This window comes from Phodopus roborovskii, unplaced genomic scaffold (genome assembly GCF_943737965.1).
Source record: "Phodopus roborovskii unplaced genomic scaffold, PHOROB, whole genome shotgun sequence".
In the NCBI taxonomy this organism is placed as follows: Eukaryota; Metazoa; Chordata; class Mammalia; order Rodentia; family Cricetidae; genus Phodopus; species Phodopus roborovskii.
Genome location: NW_026126460.1, coordinates 16,804,724 through 16,829,093, shown reverse-complemented (window position 1 = coordinate 16,829,093; position 24,370 = coordinate 16,804,724). Strand labels below are relative to the sequence as shown.

Genomic DNA, 24,370 nt, shown 5'->3' with positions numbered 1-24,370 from the left:
TGCTAATGTTAATTAACACTAAAGAATATTTTGAAAACTGTAGGGAAGGAATAATTTGTTTGAAAGAGTGAGAATATGGCCTTTGAGACAAGAGCTAGAGGGTTTGTGGGCAGGAGATGTGCTATACATAGGTATGCACAAAAGGTATCCAAATCAGAGAGGAACTGAATATCAAGGCACCTCGGAAAAGGCAATGAAAGGAAAACAAAACAACAACAACAACAACAAAACAAACAAACAAAAAACAATGAAAGGAAACAGGCTCATGTCCCTCTGTTCCTCTTCCTCATGGTCCTTATTACACAGAAACTCAGGAAGGAAAACACACAACCAAAGCTTAACTGACAGAGTGACAGTGTGTGTTAAGTGGCCAAAAACAAAAACAAAAACAAAAAACCTTGTATCTGGAAAGCAACTGGAAACTATGTAGTTTTCACTAAGTCTAGATTGCTGGGGGAGGAGGCAGTCATTCCTAGGATTTCAGTTAAAGCACATATATCTCAGTCTACATTTTCAATTGCAGAATCCCTTATTTCAGTCCCTCATCACCTCATACAAGGACCCTGAGGCAAGTTCCCTGCCTTCAACCTTGTATCTTTGCTGGCCATTCTTAGAGTGAAACTTCCCAATAATAGTTTTCTCCCAGAACAATCTGGACATTGTCTCATCCTCAGCATGGAAATATGAGTTCACAAACTGCTCTCTACTATTGTACTAATGGCAACATCTTTTGTTTTCCCCTACAGTTCAAACTTGAGCACCCTTTGGCTTGTTTCCTTCCTGCTTATCATCAGCCATTTCTTCACTTTACTATTCTACTTGCTATTCTTGAAACACACACACACACACACACACACATGCACACGCACACGCACACACACGCACATGCACACACGCAACTTTCATACATACATTCAAACAAACATGGTGTAACTCTAGATACATACACATACTCACACTTTCACAATACTCATATGCACATAAACACACCCACACACACACCCACACACCCACTCACACACACACACACACACACACACACACACACACACGTTTCTGCTTGCTCCTTTGTCTGCCTGGAATGTTCATTTCCTGTTTCTTTGCTTTGTATATATCAAATGTGTCTGCAGTTTGGTTCCAACACAGCTCTTTAAAGTCCTCTGGGTTGCATATTTGATTCTTCCTCTTGCTCTCTTAAAACACAATCGCAAATCTTAGAAAGCAAATTAATTTTCTTTTTGGTGTGCAAGTCTGTCTTTTTTTTCCCAATCCTACATTGTCAAAAAAAAAAAAAATGTAACTTGTGAGTAATTAAAAAAGTAACCATAGCAACCAAGGAACAGAATTTTTAGTTTAATTTTAATTAGCCATAATTAACGTTTCTTCCTGTAGTTGGTGAGTATCACATTAGAGGTTTCAAATTAAAGACGTTTCTATCTTTGTAAAAAGCTATTTTAGACAGAACTGCTCTAGACCATTCTTACTGTTTGAGGCTTACATACTAGAAAAATATTTGAATAAATGCATGAATAAAGGATAACTCATGCCTGTGTCTGGGAGTCAAAGCAAACTTTCTTCTACTGACTGTGATTAAACTCTGTCACAGAGTTTACCAGACATTACCACTGAATTTTCTTTTAGAAATTTGAGTAGTTACATTTTTAGAATATTTTCACAGGTTCACAGGTAGATACTCTGCAGGCCATGGAAAGAGAAACCTGGGTAGTAACCCAGCCACCAAATCCTCCACCTACAATCTCTCAGGCCTGCAGGATGTGCTGGGACAATGGTGATGCGGAGCATGTGGGCGTGGCCAACCCGTGCTGACTTTAACTTAAGGCCTTTCACAAGAGGAAGCCTATGTGCTGTACTTCTTGGCTGACCAGGAACCGGAGACTAAACAACCCAGCAACCTAGGGTAGAACCAGATATGACTGACAAATAAATAAATGAATAGATAGACAGACAGACAGACAGACAGATAGATAGATAGATAGATATGACCCCTGATGATATTCTGCAATACTCCTAGATTCCTTATCCAGTTATCATCAGAGAGGCTTCCTCTAGAAGCTAATAGACATTATGCAGGCATTTAAATTAGAGGTCTCTATCAGGTCCCTCTCCTAAGAGATGAGAATTAGAGGAGGAAAAGACTTAAGTCACCACATCCACCTATGGGGATGGAAGACACCAGAAGAACATGGGCCACCAAATCAACTAAGCAGGGCTCAAAGAGACTGAAATGGCAAGCACAGGGCGTGCATGGGTCTGAACCAGGTCCAGCACATATGCTATGGCTGTTAGCTTCTTGTGGGACTCCTAACAGTGGGGGTGGGTGCATCTCTGACTCTTTTGCCTCCTCTTGAGGCTATTTTCCTCCTATTGGGTTGCCTTGTCCAGCCTTGATATAGGGGCTTTTACCATATCTTATTGTACCTTTTTTGGCCTATTTGGCTGTCATTTTTTTCTGGAGAGGAAACAGAAGGGAGGGTGGGGTGAGGGAGTGAGGAGGAGAATTAGAGGAAGTAGAGGGAGTAGAAACTAATTGGAATGTATTATATGAGAGAAGACTCTATTTGCAATTTTTAAAGAAGTTCCCAAGAAAATAATAGTTTTCAGTTCTTAGGAAAGATAAATGGAAGGTTTCCACTATGAGCATCTCCCATCAGAGGTGCTACATTTGTACCTGGTGAACCTACATTGGCACATCAGTCATTAAAGTTACTAATGCCACTATGATTCAGTCACACTGTTCTAGATTCTGTGGATTGTACAAAGATAAACATGTAGATCCTTATATACCACATAGAGTATTCCCATTTCCCTAAAATTCTCCAATGTTTGACCTATAGTACTTTTACTTTATTGGTGTTAAATAAAATGAACGCACTGCTCTGGCAGGATTTTGGGGAGATCAGCCGGACACGAGAAATGTACTACAGAACCTGTGGATCTCTGAAGGTGAAGGAGACAAAAGGTTTTCAGAAACCTCGTGAACATTTTGAAGCCATTATCTCATTCAAGGAGAAATAGAAACTCATAGCATGGAATATGAAAATATTTTGCCTTTGGCAATGAACCTCCTTTTACAGCACTAAAAAGAGATGTTTTAACTCTAAGGTGAGTTTATTTCATCTTTACCATCATCACTGGCATTACAGCAGATATCTGTGGATTAGATCCTTGACATGCTACCCCTTGGTATATTGCCTTCTAGTGGGTCGTGTTGTGTTTCAGCAATCGTTATTTAAATTTAAATAGTGTCTTAGTTATTGTTGTATTGTTCTGAGGAGATACCTTGACCAAGAAAACTTATAAAAGAAAGCATTTAATGGGGAGCTTGCTTATAGTTTGAGAGTATTATTAGTCCATGATCATCGTGGTGGTGAACATAGTGGCAAGCCTGCATGGCGCCGGAGCTGAGAGATCACATCTGATCCTCAAGTTGCAGATAGAGAAAAGGGCAAGAGTGGGCTAGCAATGAGCTTTTGAACTGGGCAGACAGGAAATCAAACATGCAAACATTTGAGCTTATGGGAGCCATTCTCATTCAAACAACTACACATAGTGATAGTCTATGATGTCCAAGTATGGAAGTAAGATTTCTAGTATATGAAGTAATAAACCAAAGATATACAGAGTACAAACTAAAGCTTGGTGTTCCATACCTAGAGAGCCCTGTTGAATTTCCCAGTTGTGCATTGCAATATAACCCAATGGAAACAATTCACTTTTGTTGGTGAGCCTGCCACTAAGTATTGGTCCATGAACTCTCAGGATTCCAAAAGAAATTCATTATGTATTATTTATTTATTTACTTATTTAAGTTTTGTCAAGTCTCTTTGTATAGGCAAGGCTAGCCAGGAATTCAAGATATTCCTGGGATTATAGTTATTTACCACCATTCCTGCACAGCGTTAATCATTATCTTTACTTAGAGGAAGCATTATCTGAAGATTTTTTTTCTTTCTTAACAAATGCTAAAATCATGTCAATTATTCACCTTATAGTTGGGTTTATTACTAAAAACCAAGTCACAATCACTACCAACCAGGCACACCTTTTTACATGAAGCTAACTTTAAAAGAAAGAAAATGAAAATAGTTCAGAAGATTGCATCACACAACAAGGGACAACAATCTTTGAGAGATGGAAAAGCAATGATGTAAGTCTTAGGAGTTACATGACACTGCTGAGACAGCATCTCAGGAAAGAAAAGAAAGGCAGGTTATAGCAACCTTCTCAGTTGTGGGACTGAGCTTGAGAGTTCACGACAAGTAGGTATCTATAGCTCGGAGAATATAATTTGAGATATGCATATAAGGAAGCTACCTAGAGGCTCAAAAAGGACCACCTAAAAGAATTAGAGGAATCAGAAGGGACAGTGCTCACACAGTCAGGCCCACGATGCTGCCTTCCCAGGAGCCAGACTGAAAACTTCCAGGTCAATGGTTGGATTGACTAGATTATAAGGATGTCTCTGGCTCCTGTAGTGATAAAATAATTAGCCATAAGGAGAGTTACCTAATGAATACTAGAAGTAGATCTGGAAACACTCGGGGCTTCTAAGTACTGTGACAACACTTCAGGAAAAAAAGCAACCAATATTTTAGGAATGCAAAAGTATCTATCATCCAAAATGATCAAGTTAATGAGTTTTGAACAATTAGGTAATATCTCTATTATAAATGTGAGAAAACGGGCTGTTTTTATTTTACATGTCTGGCCACCAACAGCTAGGACAACAATTGTCATCAGAAAGAGCCCAAATCCAGTAGAAAAAGTTGGGAATAAATATATAAGTCAGGTGAAATGTTCTTATTCTTTGCTTTGTGATTAATTTTGATGAGTGCTATTGTTTAATTTTGGCACAGTGGCCTTGAAGTGAAATTTTCAGGTTAAAACAAATTGTTGAAGAGAAGGGGGAAAAGAGGATCAGAACATCAGAAGAGCTTGAACTTTTTTCAAAGTGCTTTTATGTCTTTTCCTATTAAACTTAGAAATGTAAGTCTTAACTAAAATATGCTAATAGCTTTCCAACCCTATCATAAAGCAATCATAGCATCACACACACTTTACAGCTACTGTGGCCATCTACTGAGTAACTCATACATTTTATACAAACAGACATACACATACACAGAACACATTTTCCCAAGATGATTACAACTGGGAGATTTTTTAAAAACTCTTTCTGTGAACTCATTTTCTTGCAAACAATTATCTTTAAATAAAACTCTACTGTTGCATAGATTTACATTGGAGTGGAGCCTCAAATGTACTTGCTAAGACATATCCTGATGATGGGGTATCCAGCTTCAGATTTAAGAACATTCAGATGTTTTGAAATATCAGTTAGCAAATGCTAAAATGCTTTAATCCATTTAATCAAAGTGCTCTAGCTGATCTTTTCTGAACATTTGATTTCATAGTACTATTTGTTGTTCCTTTGCTACAGTTTTAGGATAAAGCTTGGAGGCAGGGGGTGTCCCTTCGGGTACCACATGGGAGACCATAACAGGTGAGGGTGACTGAGGCAGAGGGAATAACATGCCAGGCAGAGACACCTGGAACAGAAGTAGAGAGAGAGAGAGAGAGAGAGAGAGAGAGGAGCGGGTGAGATAGAGAAGCTCTTGCTTAAAAGGGTCAAGCTTGCACATGCATACCGAGTCCTTACGAAGACAGTAACATGTGATGTACCCATCACATGGCCACTCCAGGCATGCGTGTGTGTGGCCCATCGTTAGGGGGCGGGGTCAGCAGAATACCAGTTTCCAATACTATTAGTCTTGTGTCACCAAAGAAAGTTACACATACTTTGAAAATATGTGGAAATTCTTCTTTTAAGGGAATTCAGAAAAAATGATTTGTCACTGATTAATTATTGATCATCCAAGCATTTCCTGTTAGAACTGCCAGGTTATGGGGTATGGAAAGGAAAAGAACTAAATGTATAGTTATGAAGGAATGAAATATGTTCTTAGACTTCATGGAGTAGTAAAGGGATCATCTTGTGGAAGCTAATGAACAAACCTCCCAAGCAAGATATGTGTATTACCCTGAAACTTTATTTTAGGAAGGCTTATAGGTAAAATAGATATGTGATGAAGATCTGAAAATTAAACTGAAAAGTGCCACTGTGCATTCTTCTCAAACTCTCTTCACCCCTGAATGGATAAATATTCTATTTGTTAACCTGTAACTCAGCTCACTTCCACTCTGCTCTAGTTCTTTCCATTACCAAATCAGGAAATGAAGCATTCCTTTTGAGGCTTGAAATAAATAGCATGTGATTCTGTGGAAGCAGTTTTTGCATAAATTTACATAAGAAACTGAAGATCTCTGTACCCCCTGAAGAGTAAAAGCTAGCCACCCTTGGTACTACAACTTGAAATAGTGTACCAGGGATGACAATTTTAATGATGCAGACACTTAAATTCATTAGTCTGTTGTCCTTTATCAAGGGAGGAAGCCAGTCCTTTTATATTCTCAGAGTAATGAAGGGGGGTGACAACAAAAGGGGGAGGAGCACAGGGTTTCTATTGCAATCCCCAGACAACAGAGGGACTTGGGGTCTTGAGTGACCACATTCCAAGCAGAGTCAGCACAAAATGTAGAATTCCATAAAAATAGAAAAATCTGTTTCTTTCCAGGTTGGAAAAGGGATATGGCTATTTTTATCCCTTTATATAATTCCACAAGCACAGTGAGATCTCTATGAAGAATATGTAACTGATTTTAATAACTTCAAGCCAGTCATTTAAAGGTTCAAACATAAGTTACTTAAATTAATAGGTGCTTTTTATACTTCCTGGAGAAATAAAGCATTGTAAAGCCAAAAGAGGAACAACATGTTAATGACTATCCTTAGTAGCAATGTTCCTTTGCTCTCTGACCACTGCTAAAAGACATTAGGAGCAGATCCACACAGATCCTGTCAGACACAGTTTATTTATTGCAAGGGAACCTAAGGTGTTACTCTTCCTGGCAAAAGCCTCTTTTCAAGTGGCCAATTATTATTGATTAATATAGCTTTCACTGTAGTAACACTGTGGGGGTAACCTTCAATAAATTTATTTTCTATTAATATGAACATAAGTAGAGTCACATAAATTCAGAGTACCTCCCTGTACATAGAAAGATGATTCATGAATTAGGTTTTTGCTATCATAGTGTTTACATTTGTGAGGTCCATGGTAATGAGCCCATGGTACATCTGCCATCTGCCAAAATGCACTGACTGAAAAATATCCTAAAATCTAGCTATATTAATAAAACAGATTAGAGTATAAATTTTCATATTTAAATGAAATACACAGCACTTATAAATACTATTTAGTTTTTATTGAAGTGATGCTACTGATTTATTTTCATATTTTGCATTTGTTATATGTGTTCTTTGACAATTCACTTTTCTAAGAACTTGTTTATTAAGCTGTACTTTTCCATTTGTGACCTCTAATTAAATTTTCTTTTACATTTGCCGATTTATTTATTTTGTGTATGGGGAGGTGGCAGAGTCAAACATGTTTCATGGTGCATGTGATGCAGGTGTCACAGTACAGCTTGCAGGAGACCAGTGGTTCTCTTTACTATGTTGGACCCTGAGGTCCAACTCAGATTATTGGGCTTGGTAGCCAGCATCTTTACCTACCAAGCCATTACCCTGGCCCTGTCACCTCTAATTTTAATAAAATATAGTTTTGTTTTGCTTTTTTCCACAAGTAAGATATCCATATATGTTGAATATACAGTTATTTATCCCTGGAATACTCTTTTGAGACAGCAAAAGTTATAATCTTGGAATTGCATGGATTAGATTTATTTATGGATTTATTTTTATCACCTTTATGACACAATGGAGAAGTAATCTGTACTATAAAATTTAATGACCTGGTTTCTTTCATAGTTCTAATTCAATATATAAATTGAAAACTACTTCTCAAAAAACAAAATTCCCCAGTCTAAGAAGATACCTTAACCAAGCCCAATAAAAAAGGAACTGGCTATCTTGAAGATCATTATCCTTTTTTTTTTTTTTTTTTTTTTTTTCCTGCTCAGATGGAGAAGGTATTAGGTATGTCAATCAGAAACACGTCATGACTATCTATCCTCCTATCCTAGAATAGGAAACATGAACAAGAAACTCAAACACCCTAGGAAACAGAGACTAGGGAGATGGCTGAGCATGCTGACTCAGCTGATAAACAGAGCAGGCATAAAAATCAAGCATCACAGTGACACTGTCATGCCAGACCTAAAATCCAAACTCAAGTCAAGTCTGTCCCAGGTCATTCCAGCCCTTCTACTGTACTGAAAGACAGAAGGTTTTAAGTATTTTCTCCAAAGGGTCATACTTGTTACACAATTAAATTCCTTCTACAGGAAGGGCAGGCTCTGTTGTTGGTGTGGCATGTTATCTGGCAGTCACTTATTAGTGTATTCGGTAGGTCACATTCACTGGAGAACACACAATTAAGTGAGGAAAATTACATTAAGGGAGATAATCAAGTGTTCTTGTAATTATGCTATGAGTAAATTGGTGTGACAATTCCTTTTGCTCTAATTATATGATTCGGGGACAATGTCGGGTGCATTAAGCACCATCCTTATACAGAAAGTAATCTCTTAAGAAAATTCATGCTGTTTATCATATTTGTACTTTTCCACACCTTTAAATGAAATGCAAGACTGAACACAATCATGAGAGATGTGTAATTTTATATTAGTATTTTGTGCTTTTAGAGCATTTTTTACTGTGAAACTTTTTAACTGGAAATTCTTGGTATTATAGATCAGCTGACTAAATGTTCTGAAGAAGAACTTTTTTTTTCTGTAAACAGAAAACCAATATTGACTGATTAGTTTCTATAAAATAATCATGCAAAGATCCATGCCATTAAAATGTTAAGACATTATACATAGACACATAGACTCTAGTATAATTATTATAAGCTGGGCATACTGCGTAAAGAAACATCTTTGGAACCACAGAATATACTCTTTAGATAATTTTAGGTGGCCACCATCACACCATGTTTAATCTGTAACCACAGCCTACACTGTCAATTACCTGTTAGTTGTCAATTTTTTTTTTTTTTTTTTTTTTTTTTTTTTTTGATGTAGTGGAGTCCTGTGCATGTATTCTGGTCTTGCTATTCCATCACATCAAGATGCTGCCACGTTGGGAACTTGGCCTTAGGGCATCTGCTGGGGTTTTTACTTCCTTCTACTCTACTCTTTGCCTGTTTCCCCTGATATCATTTCTCACAGTGTGCCTCTATTACTAGTACCGTCCCAACTTTCTCCCCATGATTTGTTTTTACACTGGTTTATTTTTGATAGGCAGCACTTACTATATATACACTGTTTGCTTACTGCCTATGGTTCTTATAAGGATCTGAGGCCCATAAAGACAGGGCTTGGCATTTAACACTGAACCTGAACCCACACTGATAGCAGTACCCAGAACAAAACAGGTACTGAGTGAAGGGTTGCTAAGGACGAACTACTTATTGAACTTTTGTCATAAATACTCAAGGGTGGCATCATTATAAATACAAATTAATAATCTTTATAGCCAAAGTATAAACAGCAGAAACATGAAAATCATAAAGCTTTCTGAATTTCATGTGCTTTTGAGAAAAAAAAGGTCTATATAGAACCACCACTGTCTATAGATAGGATTTACTGAAGAGGTTGTGTGAGATAATCTTAAATACACCTTTTTTTGTTGTTGTTGTTCTTTGTATTTCTAGTGTGATATTTCTAAGAATAGAGAATGTCTGGGTATACAAACTCTTCCTTTGTTTACCTTTCATTGTGTTTTATTTCTTATTAGAACTTATTTTCCTTGAAGATGATTAGAGCAAAACCTTATTTAATAAAATATTTAGTTAAAGTTGTATTACACAAGCTTAAAAGATTTTCATTTTTATTTTTGAGTATGTAGAAACACTGAAATCTTTAAAATATTATGGAAAATGAAATTGCATGTTACTATTCTATTATTTTCCAATTTCTCTAGATGGACTGAATCTAATGTACTGTTTGTCAGCACACATAAATTTTGACTTACGTATCATGTAGGTACAGGAATGAATACAAACTCACATCAAATATCAAATATCAACATTATTGACTTGACTGAGTGCTGAAGAAGTAAACAAAATTGAAATATTTGTATTGTATGAATATAGCCCAATGTCCTTGTTCTTCTCAGGGTCAATGATTGCATGACCTAACTAGTTTGCATTTTAATATGAAGTGGCCAGATATCAAAACTACATAAATCTTGTTTCTACTTGAATCTGTTAGAACACACACACACACATCTGAAACAGGAATTTTATTTTTCATTGCTAAAATCAAGTGAGGATAAGTAGGCAATACTTATTGGAGATAATTGTTCATAGATGAATTTAAAGAAAGGACAGTGAAATTAATGCATAGATGTGCACATAGAGGCCACTTAGGAAAACACCTAAACTTTTTCAGTTTATAATTAGACTCTTTGAAAGAGATTGGTGTGCATGCACATGTACACATACGTTTGTATGTGTGTGTGTGTGTGTGTGTGTAAATGTGTGTGTGTGTAAATGTGTGTGTGTGTGTGTGTGTGTGTGTGTGTAGCTATAGCTATAACTTGTGTGAGCCACCATTTGTGGTACTGAGAACTGAACTTGTGTTCCCTGAAAGAATAAGTAAGGAAGGCTTTTTACCATGAGCCTTCACTCAAAAAATTAAAGTCTTTACTAACTAATAATTATATGACATATTCTAATATGAAAGAGACAAAATGCTCCATTTCAATAGTTGCATAATTAATTTAGAAGAATTTTAGTATTATTATTTTTGTAATGTACAAACCATGTATTGTGGCTTCATAGTTGTGTTATTTATGTTGAATGAATATGTTTTTAACTTTTATATGGCATAGTCAGAATCTAAAATGTACTAGGCTACAGGCATAACCTCCACTGAGAACTGCCACAATAGTTTCAGAGAAGTCATGGGAGATCTGGGAAAATTATTTCAAATCAAACACAAAAATAAAAATGTAGGGAATTTAAAAATAATTTAAGTACAGTGATGATGAGATAGTTCAGCCATTAAAATGCTTGTAATATAAGCATGAGGAAGTTTGTTTCATCCTTAGTATCTACAGAAAATACTGAGTGTGGTGGCACTGATTTTCATCCCACCACTGGGTATGAGGAGACAAGAGGATCCCTGGAGTTCACATAATTGGTGAGCTGCTGCTCCAATTGAGAGGTTTAGTTTCTAAAGGCATGGTGGAAGGCTGCTGAGTGTCAGGGCCCATAACTATGGCTGCTCTCCATCTTGCCTCAAGATCAGAGAGTTCAAAACTGTACTTAATAAGTCAAAGGTCTAAGGTATGACTACTGCAGGTAGCAGATGTCTTATCTAAATAACAACAGACTTGGGCTCAGGTGTGTTTTTCTTGACCCTGAAGGCCAGATGACAGGTGTAGTTACCAAATGCTTGGAGGACTAAGGGAAGTAAGTCTGTTTGCTTCTTATATGTGATAATAGAAGTCTTCAGCCAATCTCCCCCCCCCCCCTTTGGCTGGGATAGTTAAGAATGCTGAAGAATAAACTAGGGGTGTTCAGTATCACTGGATTGCCCGCCTGAATCCATCCTGTGTTTCTGCCTTTGTATTTTTACCTACTTTTCTCACTCCACACTTCCCCTATAAGGTATGAACCAGCAAGTTGGCTGTCTACAACAGAAGCCCCAGAAACACGGGCTCCCACAGCTGAGAAATGACACTGTAGGTTAACCTCTTATCTCCAAATGAACACACACACACACACACACACGCACACACACACACTTATGAGTAACTGATTTAGAATGATAAGTTTTAACAAACATATACAAATGCTTCTAAAGGAAAATGTAGACAGGATAGACAAGAAAACAGTATTTCAAGAACAATGCCATAATTTTAGTTGAATTGTATGAAGACAATTCACAAAAAGGATATCAGCTCTTAAACACACAAAAAGCACACAAATCCACACAAGATGGATTATAAAAACTCAAATAAATTATATTAAAGATATCACAACATATAAGTGAAAAAAGTCAACTATTTTCTACAAAGAATCAGTTTGTTCCATGGACAATAGTTTCCTTCCAACATTAGTGCCAGGAGGAAAAAAAATTGAACACTGAAATGTAAAAAAAGAAAAGAAAAAACAACTGGAATTGTCAGCTATGCAAAGACTCAGAATTTTACATTCTCCCTGAAATAACTACCAGAGAATATCCTTCAGCAAACAGAAAATGGAACCCTGAAGGAAGGGAGCAAGGCCAACTATAGTCAAAGAACTAAGAACATGCATCAGTATGTATATAATAAAAATCAACTGTTTGCATGGCCAATTTCTAGGAATGACTAAACTGAAAATGAAATTAACCAAAGAAGTAGAAAGAATCCAACAGATACTTTGAAGCACCTGAAGGAATTCCGTCCCAGTCAATCATAGGTAGATATCCTGGCAAACAGATGCCAGGGGAGATATGTTATAGGACCGCCATTTTCAGTTTCTTTCTATACATGATCCATACAAGTCAAAGTGCTCCATAATTGTTTTTAATCTTTTATCACATTACATTTCCGGTCTGTTAATATATTTTGCAGAAATAACCACCTCTTTCCTTTATGATGGTTTGGTCTTGCTTTAATATAAGAATTAGAAAGAAAAACAAAAACACTTTCATGTTTCCTTAAAATAACTTAAATAAAATCTATTTCCAAGAGAGAAATCAGTCACAACTGTAGACATTAGAATTTTCATAAACAATGACGTAAAATTCGACTCACACAGCTTTCAGGGACATATGCAAATTGTTTCCGTAAATGTTTTCCAGAGACTGTTGGCACTGACTGTTACACATGTGATGTCTGCTTACTAATATCAAACTGTAGCATTTTCCTGAAACTGTGCTTGTATATACTGTCAAATGCAATTTTAGCTATGAATGTAACAGTGCCATCTCTAGAGGCAATTAGCAAGGTTCTATGAAATTAAAATGTGTTTGTTGTATGTATGTGCAGTGTATAACATGACTGTTACCATTGCCTTGACTGATGCTTGCCTGAGTGTTAACACTGTCACTATGGCTTTGTACTCGGTACTCACACTGCTATCCCTGGTGTTCCTTAGCAGGTGTGTTATGTAAGATGCATTTTCCAAACAATTAACACTGGTGGCCATAAGTTTCACCTACGGATGTGAGCCATCATAACAAAACACCATTTTTTAATACTTAATGAATTCTTTAGAAGAGCTAATTAACTGGAGTTTTCAGAAAGTCTTTGGGACACTGGTGCGCAACAGTGATGAAGTTGTCCTTCCTTTTCCTACGAGCAGTGGGGGTAAGGACCTGGATTTCATATCATCTGGCCCTTTGAAATACACACAATCAATGTGTGTGTGCTGGGATGGCCAATTCCGCAAATCTAATTTGGGAGTTTCCACATTTATTCACTTTACTCTTCATAATGCTGAATGGTGAGCTGTTTTCACCATGTTATACTTGCCAAAATAAAATGCCAGACTTGTGAAATATAAAATTACTTCATTTCAACTTCCATTTAATTTTGTTGAGCTTGAGAAGGGCTTAATAAAGTTTTAGCATAAATATCCTATATCATGTGGCACACAGTGCTTAAGTATCTCGATATTCTATTAGAAATAAATTCTTACTTGGTATCTAGGGCCAATCCATAATATAATACTTTTCAACTAATTGGCTCACTACAGTCAATTAAATGGAATGTTCCTTACAGAGACAAATCTGTGACAATCTAATTGTTGTAGTGCCCATCTTCAAAACCCTCGGGAGTGGCAGGCACAGCCACACAATTTCAGTTGGAGCACTCAACATTCCCTCAGAAGATCTAATTTTTAGTGAGTGTTTTTTTTCCTTCTTTCTTAAGGATAATAAGAGCAGGGCAGTAACAGAATTTTGACTATGCTGTCATTTTGAAGTTGGAAGTGAGCAATCTATCAGATTTCTTTTTCAGCTAATTGGAAAAGAGGAGGCATATAGAATTAGGAGTTTTTACTCTACTGGGAACTTGGAGATGAATTAAGATGTTAGATGTAATTAAATTATGGAGTTTGAGGAACTTGAGAGGTCATCTATCCAGTCAAACTGCTTTCATCTGAGAAGGTACAAACTTAAATCATGCTCCTATGATTATCTGAATGCCTTTAAAGACATTGTCAATTAGCTTAGCAACTCAAAGCAATGCTGAGCCATCCTTTTATCTGAATACATCTAGTCACAAATAAAGTGCTCTCTTACCAACTTATATGTAGTGAGCACAAGAGAATCTATTCTCCCACTGTTATTTTCTACATTCCACTTCTGCCCCTTTTAAGATTTTGCATTTTAGGCTGAAATCTTCACAGTGGCACTTACTGATGGAAGAGAATCACACAGGTATTTGAGGCTGGTCTGACTTTTACTGTTAGTTCAAAGACAGCTCGAGCTACATAGCAGTACTTTGATTGTAAGAACCAAGTCAATGTAGGCTGTTTGACCAAGACATGCAAGACCCCCAGCTCAGTCCCCCAAACATCGAAGTTAATGCGCCATTTATCTCATTTAAATGCTGAAGCCAGTGCTGACCAAAAGGTATTGCAGGAGGTGATTAGGAGATTAAAGCCTTCCTCCTCTTTTCTTCTCTCTTGCTACTGCTCTCTCTCTCTCTCTCTCTCTCTCTCTCTCTCTCTCTCTCTCTCTCTCTCTCTCTGTGTGTGTGTGTGTGTGTGTGTGTGTGTGTGTGAATGCATGCATGTGTGTGTTTGTATTTGAGCTATAAAGTTCCGCACCCATCTTCCCTTTCTACACATTTTCCTATTGTTTACCATTAATTCCTCATTTGCTGTCCTTAGCTTATTAAGGTTTCATTTTACCTGGGAAATAACTTTCATTAAAGTTAATTTTGACATAGGAAGAGTGGTATGGATTTCTTGGGAGAATTTTACTCACCCTAGATGTGAAGGTGGCATCATTGATGGAATGCATGTGACCATACAGAGAGTGCTCACATTTACCCTAGGAGGCAAAGAAGAGATGATTTTATTTAAGTAGTGTTTAGTTCATTATGCAAAGATGGAAAATAGAATAATAGATATTCCATTGAGCACTATTCAGAATAATTGAGACAGGGCTTGCTTGAGGTTTCACATTGTGGCTCTTTGTGCTGGACTCTTCCTGTTTAGGACCATGGGGTAGGAAGGGAATTCTACCTGTTGCTCTAGTGATGATCTGTTTAACAGCATAGTTCTATCATCACTGTGGCCATGGATGTGGATCTATCTTTTTTCTTTTAAATTTATAAGACCAGAATGAAACTTCACATTTCAAAACTTAGTTTTAATATTATTACATGTATTAAATGCTATAGACATGTGTGATGGTATTTTACATAATAAGAATTTATTTATTTGTGACAGACAGGCAGACATCTATCCACTCACCTTACCTCCTCTAAAATGTAGCTAAAATTAAATTTGGAAATCTCAATGCTTCAGTTTAAATTCTCTTAGGAGAGATGGGCCCATTCGTAGCTCAGTGAGGAAGCTACATGTGGGCCCTTTCATATTGAAACTGATGTGCAATGGAGAGTCTTGATTACATTTGACTTTAGACACAGGGAAGATTAAAACTGAACTATTGTTTGGAGCTTCTTGTTGACTTGATTGGATAATTTATTCAACAATAAGTTTCTGGATCATCAATACTGCTTGGCATAATTCTATGTGCCTGCTACCTATGTTACAAAATGAATCACAGTTTCATGCTCCTGGACCGTTAAGTGAGAGGAGGCAGCTATTTTATTTAAAAGGTAGAGATGAGAAGAAAATATCCAACCAGGTAAAAGGTAGCATTAGTTTTGGACTGAGACATATTGGGGCTCAGAAAATGATAGCAATGGGTGACAATTTGGTGTGCACAGGTGGAGACAGGGTCTCAGAATCCAGATGGCTCCATTTTTCTATTTTCCCTTCCTTCTTCCTCCAGGTGCAGAAGGGACTGACTGAAGAAGAAGGTCTCCCAAAATAATGCCATCATCCTTAGACCTTGCCTAACTCTCTTTATCCAGGGAAGCTGAAATGACAGGAAGGAAGGGGAATGATGTCATATCCTGGAAGCTCCTCCTAGATGCTCATCTCTGCTTTCCAGCTCCAGAATCACTTGTCAACTCCTATCTCTCTCTTAGGCCCAATCAATTTCCCTGATGCCATTGCCAGGCTTCAGAACTTGCTCCAGCCCCTACTTTCTTCTTTCCTACAAAGAAGGTTTTTAGCCCCAGCTAGCTGCTCCTTCTTTGAACTCCCTGCACAAACTAACAGGTTAATAACTTTGTTTGTGTTTTCTCCTGTTAAACTGTCTGTATTGGTTCATTTTAGCAAACCTTCAGTGGACACAGGGACACAGTGGACACAGTTCCTTGTTGCTATAAGGAGCTACTAGCAAATATGATTAAACAGAGTGACCCCTTTGGCCTCACATGAAAGTAAGTCTACACAGGGTCTGAAGTTAGTAGAAGTCAGAGCAGACTTTGCTTTGACCAATGTTCCTCATACAGTGAAAAGCCAGAGGAAACAGGCAGGTTTCTGGACGAACAAGGACAGTCAGAGTAGCTGGTTGGGGACTGGTAATTGGGTTCAGTAGGTCTATTGTCATTCACTACATTGAAGTCCTAAAAGACTAAAGAGGGAGAAAGGATACAAAATAAGAAGAAAGGCAGATTGTTCAGTATTCCTTCAATGTTACTGGTCATTTTTGGTACTTTCCTAACTAGGCAATCTTGCAAGTCCTTTGTCACAAGGCTGCATTTTGGATTCATGGTTGCTATTGTGCCAGCATTTTAAATTTCCAGTGTCTCTTTATAGAATCAATGCATGCTGCTAATCTGTGTTCACAGTATTCAGAATTTCTCCACATAAATTTGGAGTTCATAAAAGAGTGCAGAGAAGCAAGTTCATGGTCTCTGAGGGTCTGCTCCCATCCTCTTGTTATTCTGATCCAGTTTCTTGATGCTGTTGCCCTTTAACCCAATTATTCCAAGGACCACAAATCATCTCAATTCCCAAAGTAGAAGTAAATTACTCACAAAGCCAAACAGGTTGAGTGTGAGATATTATAATCACTACTATGCTTATTTATGGACTTTTCAAATCCATTTTCTTTGAGAATGACTATAGAGTAGTACAATATTATACTTGCACAATGAATGCTAAACATTTTTATAAAGTTTTAATTTATAAGAGTTACCTTCAAACATTTTTTTCTGCACAGATAAAGTTTTGCATTTTGTCTCCTTTAAATTTGAGAACCTCTAAATTATTTGATTAATTGGTAGGGAAAATGTAGTTTCTGGATATAATTCCTGAGTGCCAAGTTTTAATTCAAAGGGGAGCCTCTGAGGCTTCTTGAATATCCCTGGAAGCACCAATGTAATGGAAATGCTGACTGACCACATTTGTGCTGCTATAACAAAAGCTGACTCGAAGATAAATGTTCCATGAATTAAGAAACGTTAAAATTTTTTCTACTGAGCTTTGTTCCTGAGATAAAAGTAAGTCTATTCTTTTTGAGGTAGAGAGAATATGTGGGTTACTAATAGTCTAGTCTGCAAACAGCCTTAATCAAAAGCAATATCCAAAATGGTACACTGAATTGTGGAATAACTTCTCTGATGAATTTTTCTCAAAACTGTTTTTGTTCAAAGGGAATACAAAAGAGGAAGACTTTATAAAACTATCACACGACCTATGCACACTGTTTGGCCTTTAATTCTCTCACATAGAGAAGCTGTATGGTAGGTGGTTTCTGTCAGCACCCTTGAGTTTAGGGGCTTGTCCTTAGTTTCTGGATCTGGCACACAATAACTGTCTGGCCTTAAACATACAGCTTTACTTCACTTGGCCTATGTGCAATGAAGTAAGACTGTTTAACCTTTAGTTTTGTTGGTAGGGATGAGCTAAGATGAACTGAAATGCAGCGTGCTTCCTGTCACAAAGAGCTTAACAAACATTTGCACTGGGGATGAAGAGATGGCTCAGAGGGCCAGAGCATGCCCTGCTTTTGCAGAGGACTTGAATTTGATTCCCAGGACCTGCATTGGGAGGGTCACTACTGCTTGGAACTCTAATCCCAGGGATCCAATGCTCTCTTCTGGATTCCAAAGCATCTGTACTTATGTGGTTCACATATAGAAAATCAGGCAATTATATGCTATCTTAGTTCTGGTTTCTGTTGCAATGATAAAACCATGACTAGAAGCAACTTGTGAAGTAAATGTTTATCTTTGCTTACAACTATCAGGTGACATCCATCACTGAGGAAAGTTGGAGGAGGAACTCAAGACAGGAACCTAAAGGCAGGAACTAATATGAAGGAGTGCTGTTTACTTAGTTTGCACTTCATGGCTTTTCCAGCCTGTCTTCTTATACCCATCAGACTCATCTGCCCTGGGATGGCACTGCGAAGGAGTGCTGTTTACTTAGTTTGCACTTCATGGCTTTTCCAGCCTGTCTTCTTATACCCATCAGACTCATCTGCCCTGGGATGGCACTGCCATATCAATCATTGGTGAAGACAATGACACCTAGGCTTGCCTACAATCCAATCTTAAGGAGGTATGTTTTCAACTGGGAGTCCCTCTTCTAGGTACACTTATTTTGAGTAGAGCTGAAACAATAACGAACATGTGTATGCCAGATATATATGATCACTGCAAACACCATGACTTCCAGATGGACATCTTCAGCCTTCTTTCTGTTGAACTCTTTAAAAAGGTCATCTGTGTGGCTAAAGTATGCCCTCCAGTTTATTCCACTTGGGCCACTGCCCTGCTCCCCACTAACAATATCACCTGAGACCTGGAAATGGAAAAGTCCTTCAGGATTCAGAGAGCAACAGAAGAGTGAGATGGATAAATGACCACTTCTGTTCCCTTCAGCTCAGCTACTATTCTGCAAGTGGTTCAAACTCCATCTTTCTGTTATATCCTTTCCTGTGGCTAAAGCACATATTGAATCACTAGGGATAGTGATGGATTCTCATCATTGAATGTTCTGAATCCTGTCCACTGCTCTGCATGACATCTGTTACCACTGGGGACCAATCTGGTAGAGCATGTCAGATGTAATATGCAAAAGGCAGCTATATGTATACTGGTTCTCTCACCCTCAGAAAATCATTACTCCATGAAGGATACATGTGGCATCACCAATTGTAGCACAAAAGAAGACAACCACAGCCTGTGCATGTGACAGTCTATGTCCTCCCTCTTCTCCATCCCCACCTGCCATGCAGTACCTCTTGCCAGTCTCCTTTCACTTCTGTCTCTCTCCACCACAGCTTCCCTGATGGGGGACAGCATCCTGTGAGTTTCCTCATTAGTCTCCTTTCTCAGGCTTACCTACATGCCACACATTCTTCTCACAAGCAGTATGGAATCAGGAAAGCCTGAACCACATAACACAATTAACTCTCCTATGTCCAGCCATCCTAACAATCACAGTGACATAAAAACAAATTCCAAGCCCTTTTCCTAACATCTGAATTATGGCTCTCGACTTTCCAATATGATCACAAACTTTATCATTCTTCTCTTTCATTAGTTCTGTTCCTTCAATATTTTATATATTTCATTGGCTGAGTTTTTCCATCACAGCACTGGCATACCAGCTTAAAACATGATTGAAGAGCAACACTGGTAAGGTGTCTGGAGACTTACAAGCATCTCATCTGAAGCAGTGTCCAGAGCTCACAAGCCCAGAGGTCTTCCTCTCCTCTGCTGGAGTTTGCATATCAGAGCAAAGCTTTCTTTAGTATATCCTGCTACTTCTCTGTCCTTGGTATTTACCCCACCTCTCTGCCTTTCTCAATCTCCCCCCTTTCCACCCTTCCCCTCCTCTCTCTCAATCTCTCTCTGCTTCCAACTCTCTTCTTTCTCATCCTGTATTGTCCTTCTTCCCATTTTCTTTTCCCCTCTCCCTCTAGCTCTCCTTAGCTTTATCTCTGGCTGTGTTTGACCTATCACCTTGTAAAAAAGGAGTACACTTATCACGAATATACTTATCACTATGATCTCATAACCATCTCACTGGTTCAACACATGGATGGGGAGGGCAAACATATTTAATCCATAAAACTTTGCAAACAAGATAACAGATCTTCAATTTTGTGGGCTAAGGAAATACATTGAAAAAGAAGAAAGCACAGAGGATAGGTACTATGTGGGGCCTGTCCCAGGCACAGAGGGCTGATGTGGGATGAGTTTGGTACAGAAGTTTTGGAAGATTAAGTATAGACAACAGAATAAGATCTTGAGCAAAGGAAAGGAGAGAGATGGAATCTGATAGAAATATGTGCAGAGGAGAAAGCTCATAGGCTATTGGGAGAGATGGCTAAGTCCACAATGAACCTTGGGCACTTGTTCTACTGCAAGCCCTACATCTAATCACAAGTGAATTGTCATATTGTCTTTCCCATTTATTTTATAGTCCTAGTGTGCTCCAGTCTTCACTGATTCTGGGCTTCCAGTTTTCTCATCTAAACATGTACATATCTTCATCTTTATTCTACTGTCAACTCAAACTCATCTTACTCCACTTTCAAGTTAGTGGTGTTTCAGATCAATATTCCTGACCTCTCTCTCTCTCTCTTACAGCCTCCCGTCACTTTAGCAGGACGCTTTTCATGAAATTTGTTTCTTCCCCTTGAGCACAACATCAGGGTCAAGCATGCCCATGAGACTAAGTTATTCCTTGCCCATTGTAAAATAAGTCCCAAGTATACTTGCCTAATCCTTTAACCAATTTCTCCATTTACAGGTTATAGATTGAGGCAATGGATGACAAGGGGAATTAAAGCAAAAGGAGTCTGCATTTATGACCAACCACGAGAGACAACCCATCAACTTTCTATTGGAAAGCTGGTAAGTGAGAAGAAAGTTTCTATTGTGTCAAGTCCTGAATCAAGAATCAACTCCTTTCACTGATGAACAACAAGCAGATCATCTCCTTATAACTCACTATTAAGTACAATGATTCATAGATAATCCCAGCTGTCACTGAAGCTCCAGGAGAGAAACATATCTTCTCTACTGTTGTACTATTCACAAGGCTTAAGACAGTTTTTGTAGAATTTGATAAACAGGTGCTCAGTCAAGGAGTAAGCACTTGGCCTGGAGATCACAAATGAAAATGGAAAAAGAACAACAAAAACAAACCATCCTCCTGGTGATTAGCTTTCCATAGCATCAGTTACAACACTGGATGGGTGCACAGCCTGATTCCCCCACTTTTGTGCAAGATGGGTCAAGCTCAAGAGTAGATTCACACTTGGATGCTGCCATTCTCTCTTAACACTCTAAACAGGGCATTGATAACTGCTGTTGGAAGAGAAGCTGCAGGTTACTATTTATTATGACTCCCAAGTATTGTGCTAAGAGCACAACTCTGTGAGATGGGGATATTATAAGTGGAAGGACTATCTCACTACAATAAGTCTCGCTGTGACCACTTTTTGTCTAATTCCAAAGTCACTTAACACCTTTGTGTGCAAGAAGGTGAAATGAATGATGAGTAGGTAGCAGGAAATACAGACTTCTCCCATCCTCACCTTCCTAGCCTTTAGTTATAGGAGCAATACCTCCCAAGGGTCCCTTTCTGTTCAGCAGGCATCTGCAGCACACATGATGGAGTGTGAGGTTCTCTTAGGTCTTGACATGAGTGAGGGATATAATCAGAGATGCCCCACCTCCAAACTATGAAGAACAGAGAATAGAAATGTGAAAAAGAAATCATGATGTTCAGAGAAAGTTGCAACAAAACTTCCTTACCTGACAAAAAATTGTGGCTTAAGCTGGTCTCTTTAATATATTAAAAGGTCTTACTGTTAATAGTGCCATATGAAAAATTAACAAGACTGCAAAAACAGCTCATTAAAAGTCTAATAGAAATAAAAACAAGTAAGAAGGGGGGCTTGGGATGTAGGGTAGTTGCTACAGAGCTTACTTGGCATAAGCAAACCTCTAGAGTGGATCATCAGCACCACTGTGACCTAAGCACTTGGCAGGCAAGGTGGATGAGGGAACCAATGGCTCAGAAGTTCAAGGTCATCTTCAGCTACAGAGGGAGGAGGAGGCCAAACTGGGATACATGATCCCCAGTCTCATAACAAACAAACAAAACAACAAACAACACTGAAGTTATGAACATTTTAAAAAATATGTGCATGCACAAAATAACCACTTATCACCAAAATTAGGACAGAGTTAAGGGGTGGCATGTTTCCTTTTATGGTATAATGAATGGTTCTTATTTATCCAAGAAATCTGACAGCATTTGGAAAAAAATTAAGACTTTAAAATATAAAATAAATTTATTTTAATTAACCCCCAAGGCTCTATATCATTAAATGACTTTATTATTTTATTTTAAATTAGGCTTATAAATGACTACCCATGCAGCACTGGGGGAAACCTAAAGATGACATATTATCTCCTTGAATGGGTGTTACAGGCAAGTGTGAGCAGCCTAACATGAGTGCTGGGAACTGAACGTGGGCCCTTGGAAGAGTAGTTTGCAAAGACCTCTCTCCAGCTCACAAGCTATATTATGAAATGGCTTTTTGATGTACTAGTGATTTTTATCTAAAGGGAATGTAAAACACATATAGGGAAATGTGTAAACCTTTAAAATCTATACAGGTGTGTGTGAGAGAGAGAGAAAGAAAGAGAGAGGGAAACAGACAGACAGACACACACACACAGAGGGAGAGGGGGAGGGGGAGGGAAACAGACAGACAAACACACACACACACACACACACACACACACACATACACACACACACAGGGGATTTGGGGGAGAGAATGTGTTTTGGAATGCAGGCACCCAGGAAAGCCAGAGGTTTCAGATCCCACTAGGGGTTACAGATTTTTGTGAGCTGCCTGTCAGTGAGACCTAGGAAACAATTTTGGATCTTCAGCAACATCAGTGCATGTTCTTAATGACTGAGTGATCTCTCCTGCCACCAAAATGTACACATCTTAAGAACTTAGTTTCCTGACATTTATTCATGTGTATACTTGAATAATATTCAGATTTGGAACTAGAATATCTCTGTCATTCCACAAATTTCTGCATACCTTCTCTAGTTAAATGTTTTTATTTTGTATATTTTGTGAAAAAATGAAATGGGATGTGGTTATAAAATCAATATTAAGGAAGATAACATAATTAGTCTCTCACCTCAGGTTTACGTCAGAGGCAATCACTGCAAATCATCATGTGCTCTGCATATTTATGAACAAGTCTGTACCCCTGCAATTACTTTCCCCTTCTATTTTGTATGCCTCCCCCAGCTGTTATGAAAAGGAACCACACTGCATGTGCGTTTCGAGGATTAGGGTAGAGTGGTGGTGAAGGATTACAGTAGTGGATTGAAACTGCAAAAGTATTAACATTTCTCATTTGTATAAGCCCTTTGCCTTATACTTTATATATAATAAATCTAACTTCCTACCATATGAAAATGGTATTTTAAATCCTCCTATAATTGGAGAGATTTGTATAAAACGGTCCAGCTAATGTCTACACTAGTAATATATTTAGCACTTGTAGATCAATTTGTGTTTTTCTACTCTGTAGTCAACTTACTAATTTTTGTGTCCACTGAGAGCTTTAACAGTCACCATGCTTCCAAGAAGAGATACTTTGTTCCATATCCACAGTGACAAGTACCAGAGCTGGCTGTAAAGTCAATCAATTAGTTACCGTTCTACAGCTCTGCTTGCCAGTAAGCAATCAGCACTGGCTTTAAAACTATAATTAATCAATGACAGCAAACCTCAGTGAATACTCTCCCAAAAGTCAAGCAGCAAGAGGTTCATGATTTCAACCCATGGGACAGAGATTTACTGTGGTGAAACCATTCAGAAGGCTGCTATCAACATACCGCTGTTTTAACTGATTAAAAGTAACATCCAACACTGACAGGTTTTCTTTCTGTCCTCATCCCATACCTGTCTCAGTAAACTCATCACAGAGAGTGAATATCAGGTCAGTCAATGAGTTTGTTACAAAGACAGTATCTCTGAGCCATATAAGCCTTCCATGATTAACTGTCCTGTGGAACCAGCTTTTAAAGACATTGTGTGTAGTCTTTCTTTTTTTGATATAGTTACAGCTATGTTAGTTTGCTATAATAAAGCACTTTAGCCTGGGTGGCTTAAGCAACAGATGTGCATATCCTCATGGATCTTGACAACAATGGGTCAGGATCAAGGCATGAGCAAATTT

At 38.1% G+C, this 24,370-nt stretch overlaps 1 protein-coding gene across 1 annotated transcript in view; it reads right to left on the bottom strand.

The window, feature by feature from the left end:
* The window catches only part of Spag16 (sperm associated antigen 16), a 766,492-nt gene that overhangs the window by 217,748 nt on the left and 524,374 nt on the right, over positions 1–24,370 (bottom strand). Inside the window, exon 14 of the mRNA XM_051190419.1 lies at positions 15,037–15,102. Within this exon, the coding sequence (XP_051046376.1) occupies positions 15,037–15,102 (66 nt within the window). The remainder of the gene's footprint in view (positions 1–15,036; positions 15,103–24,370) is intronic.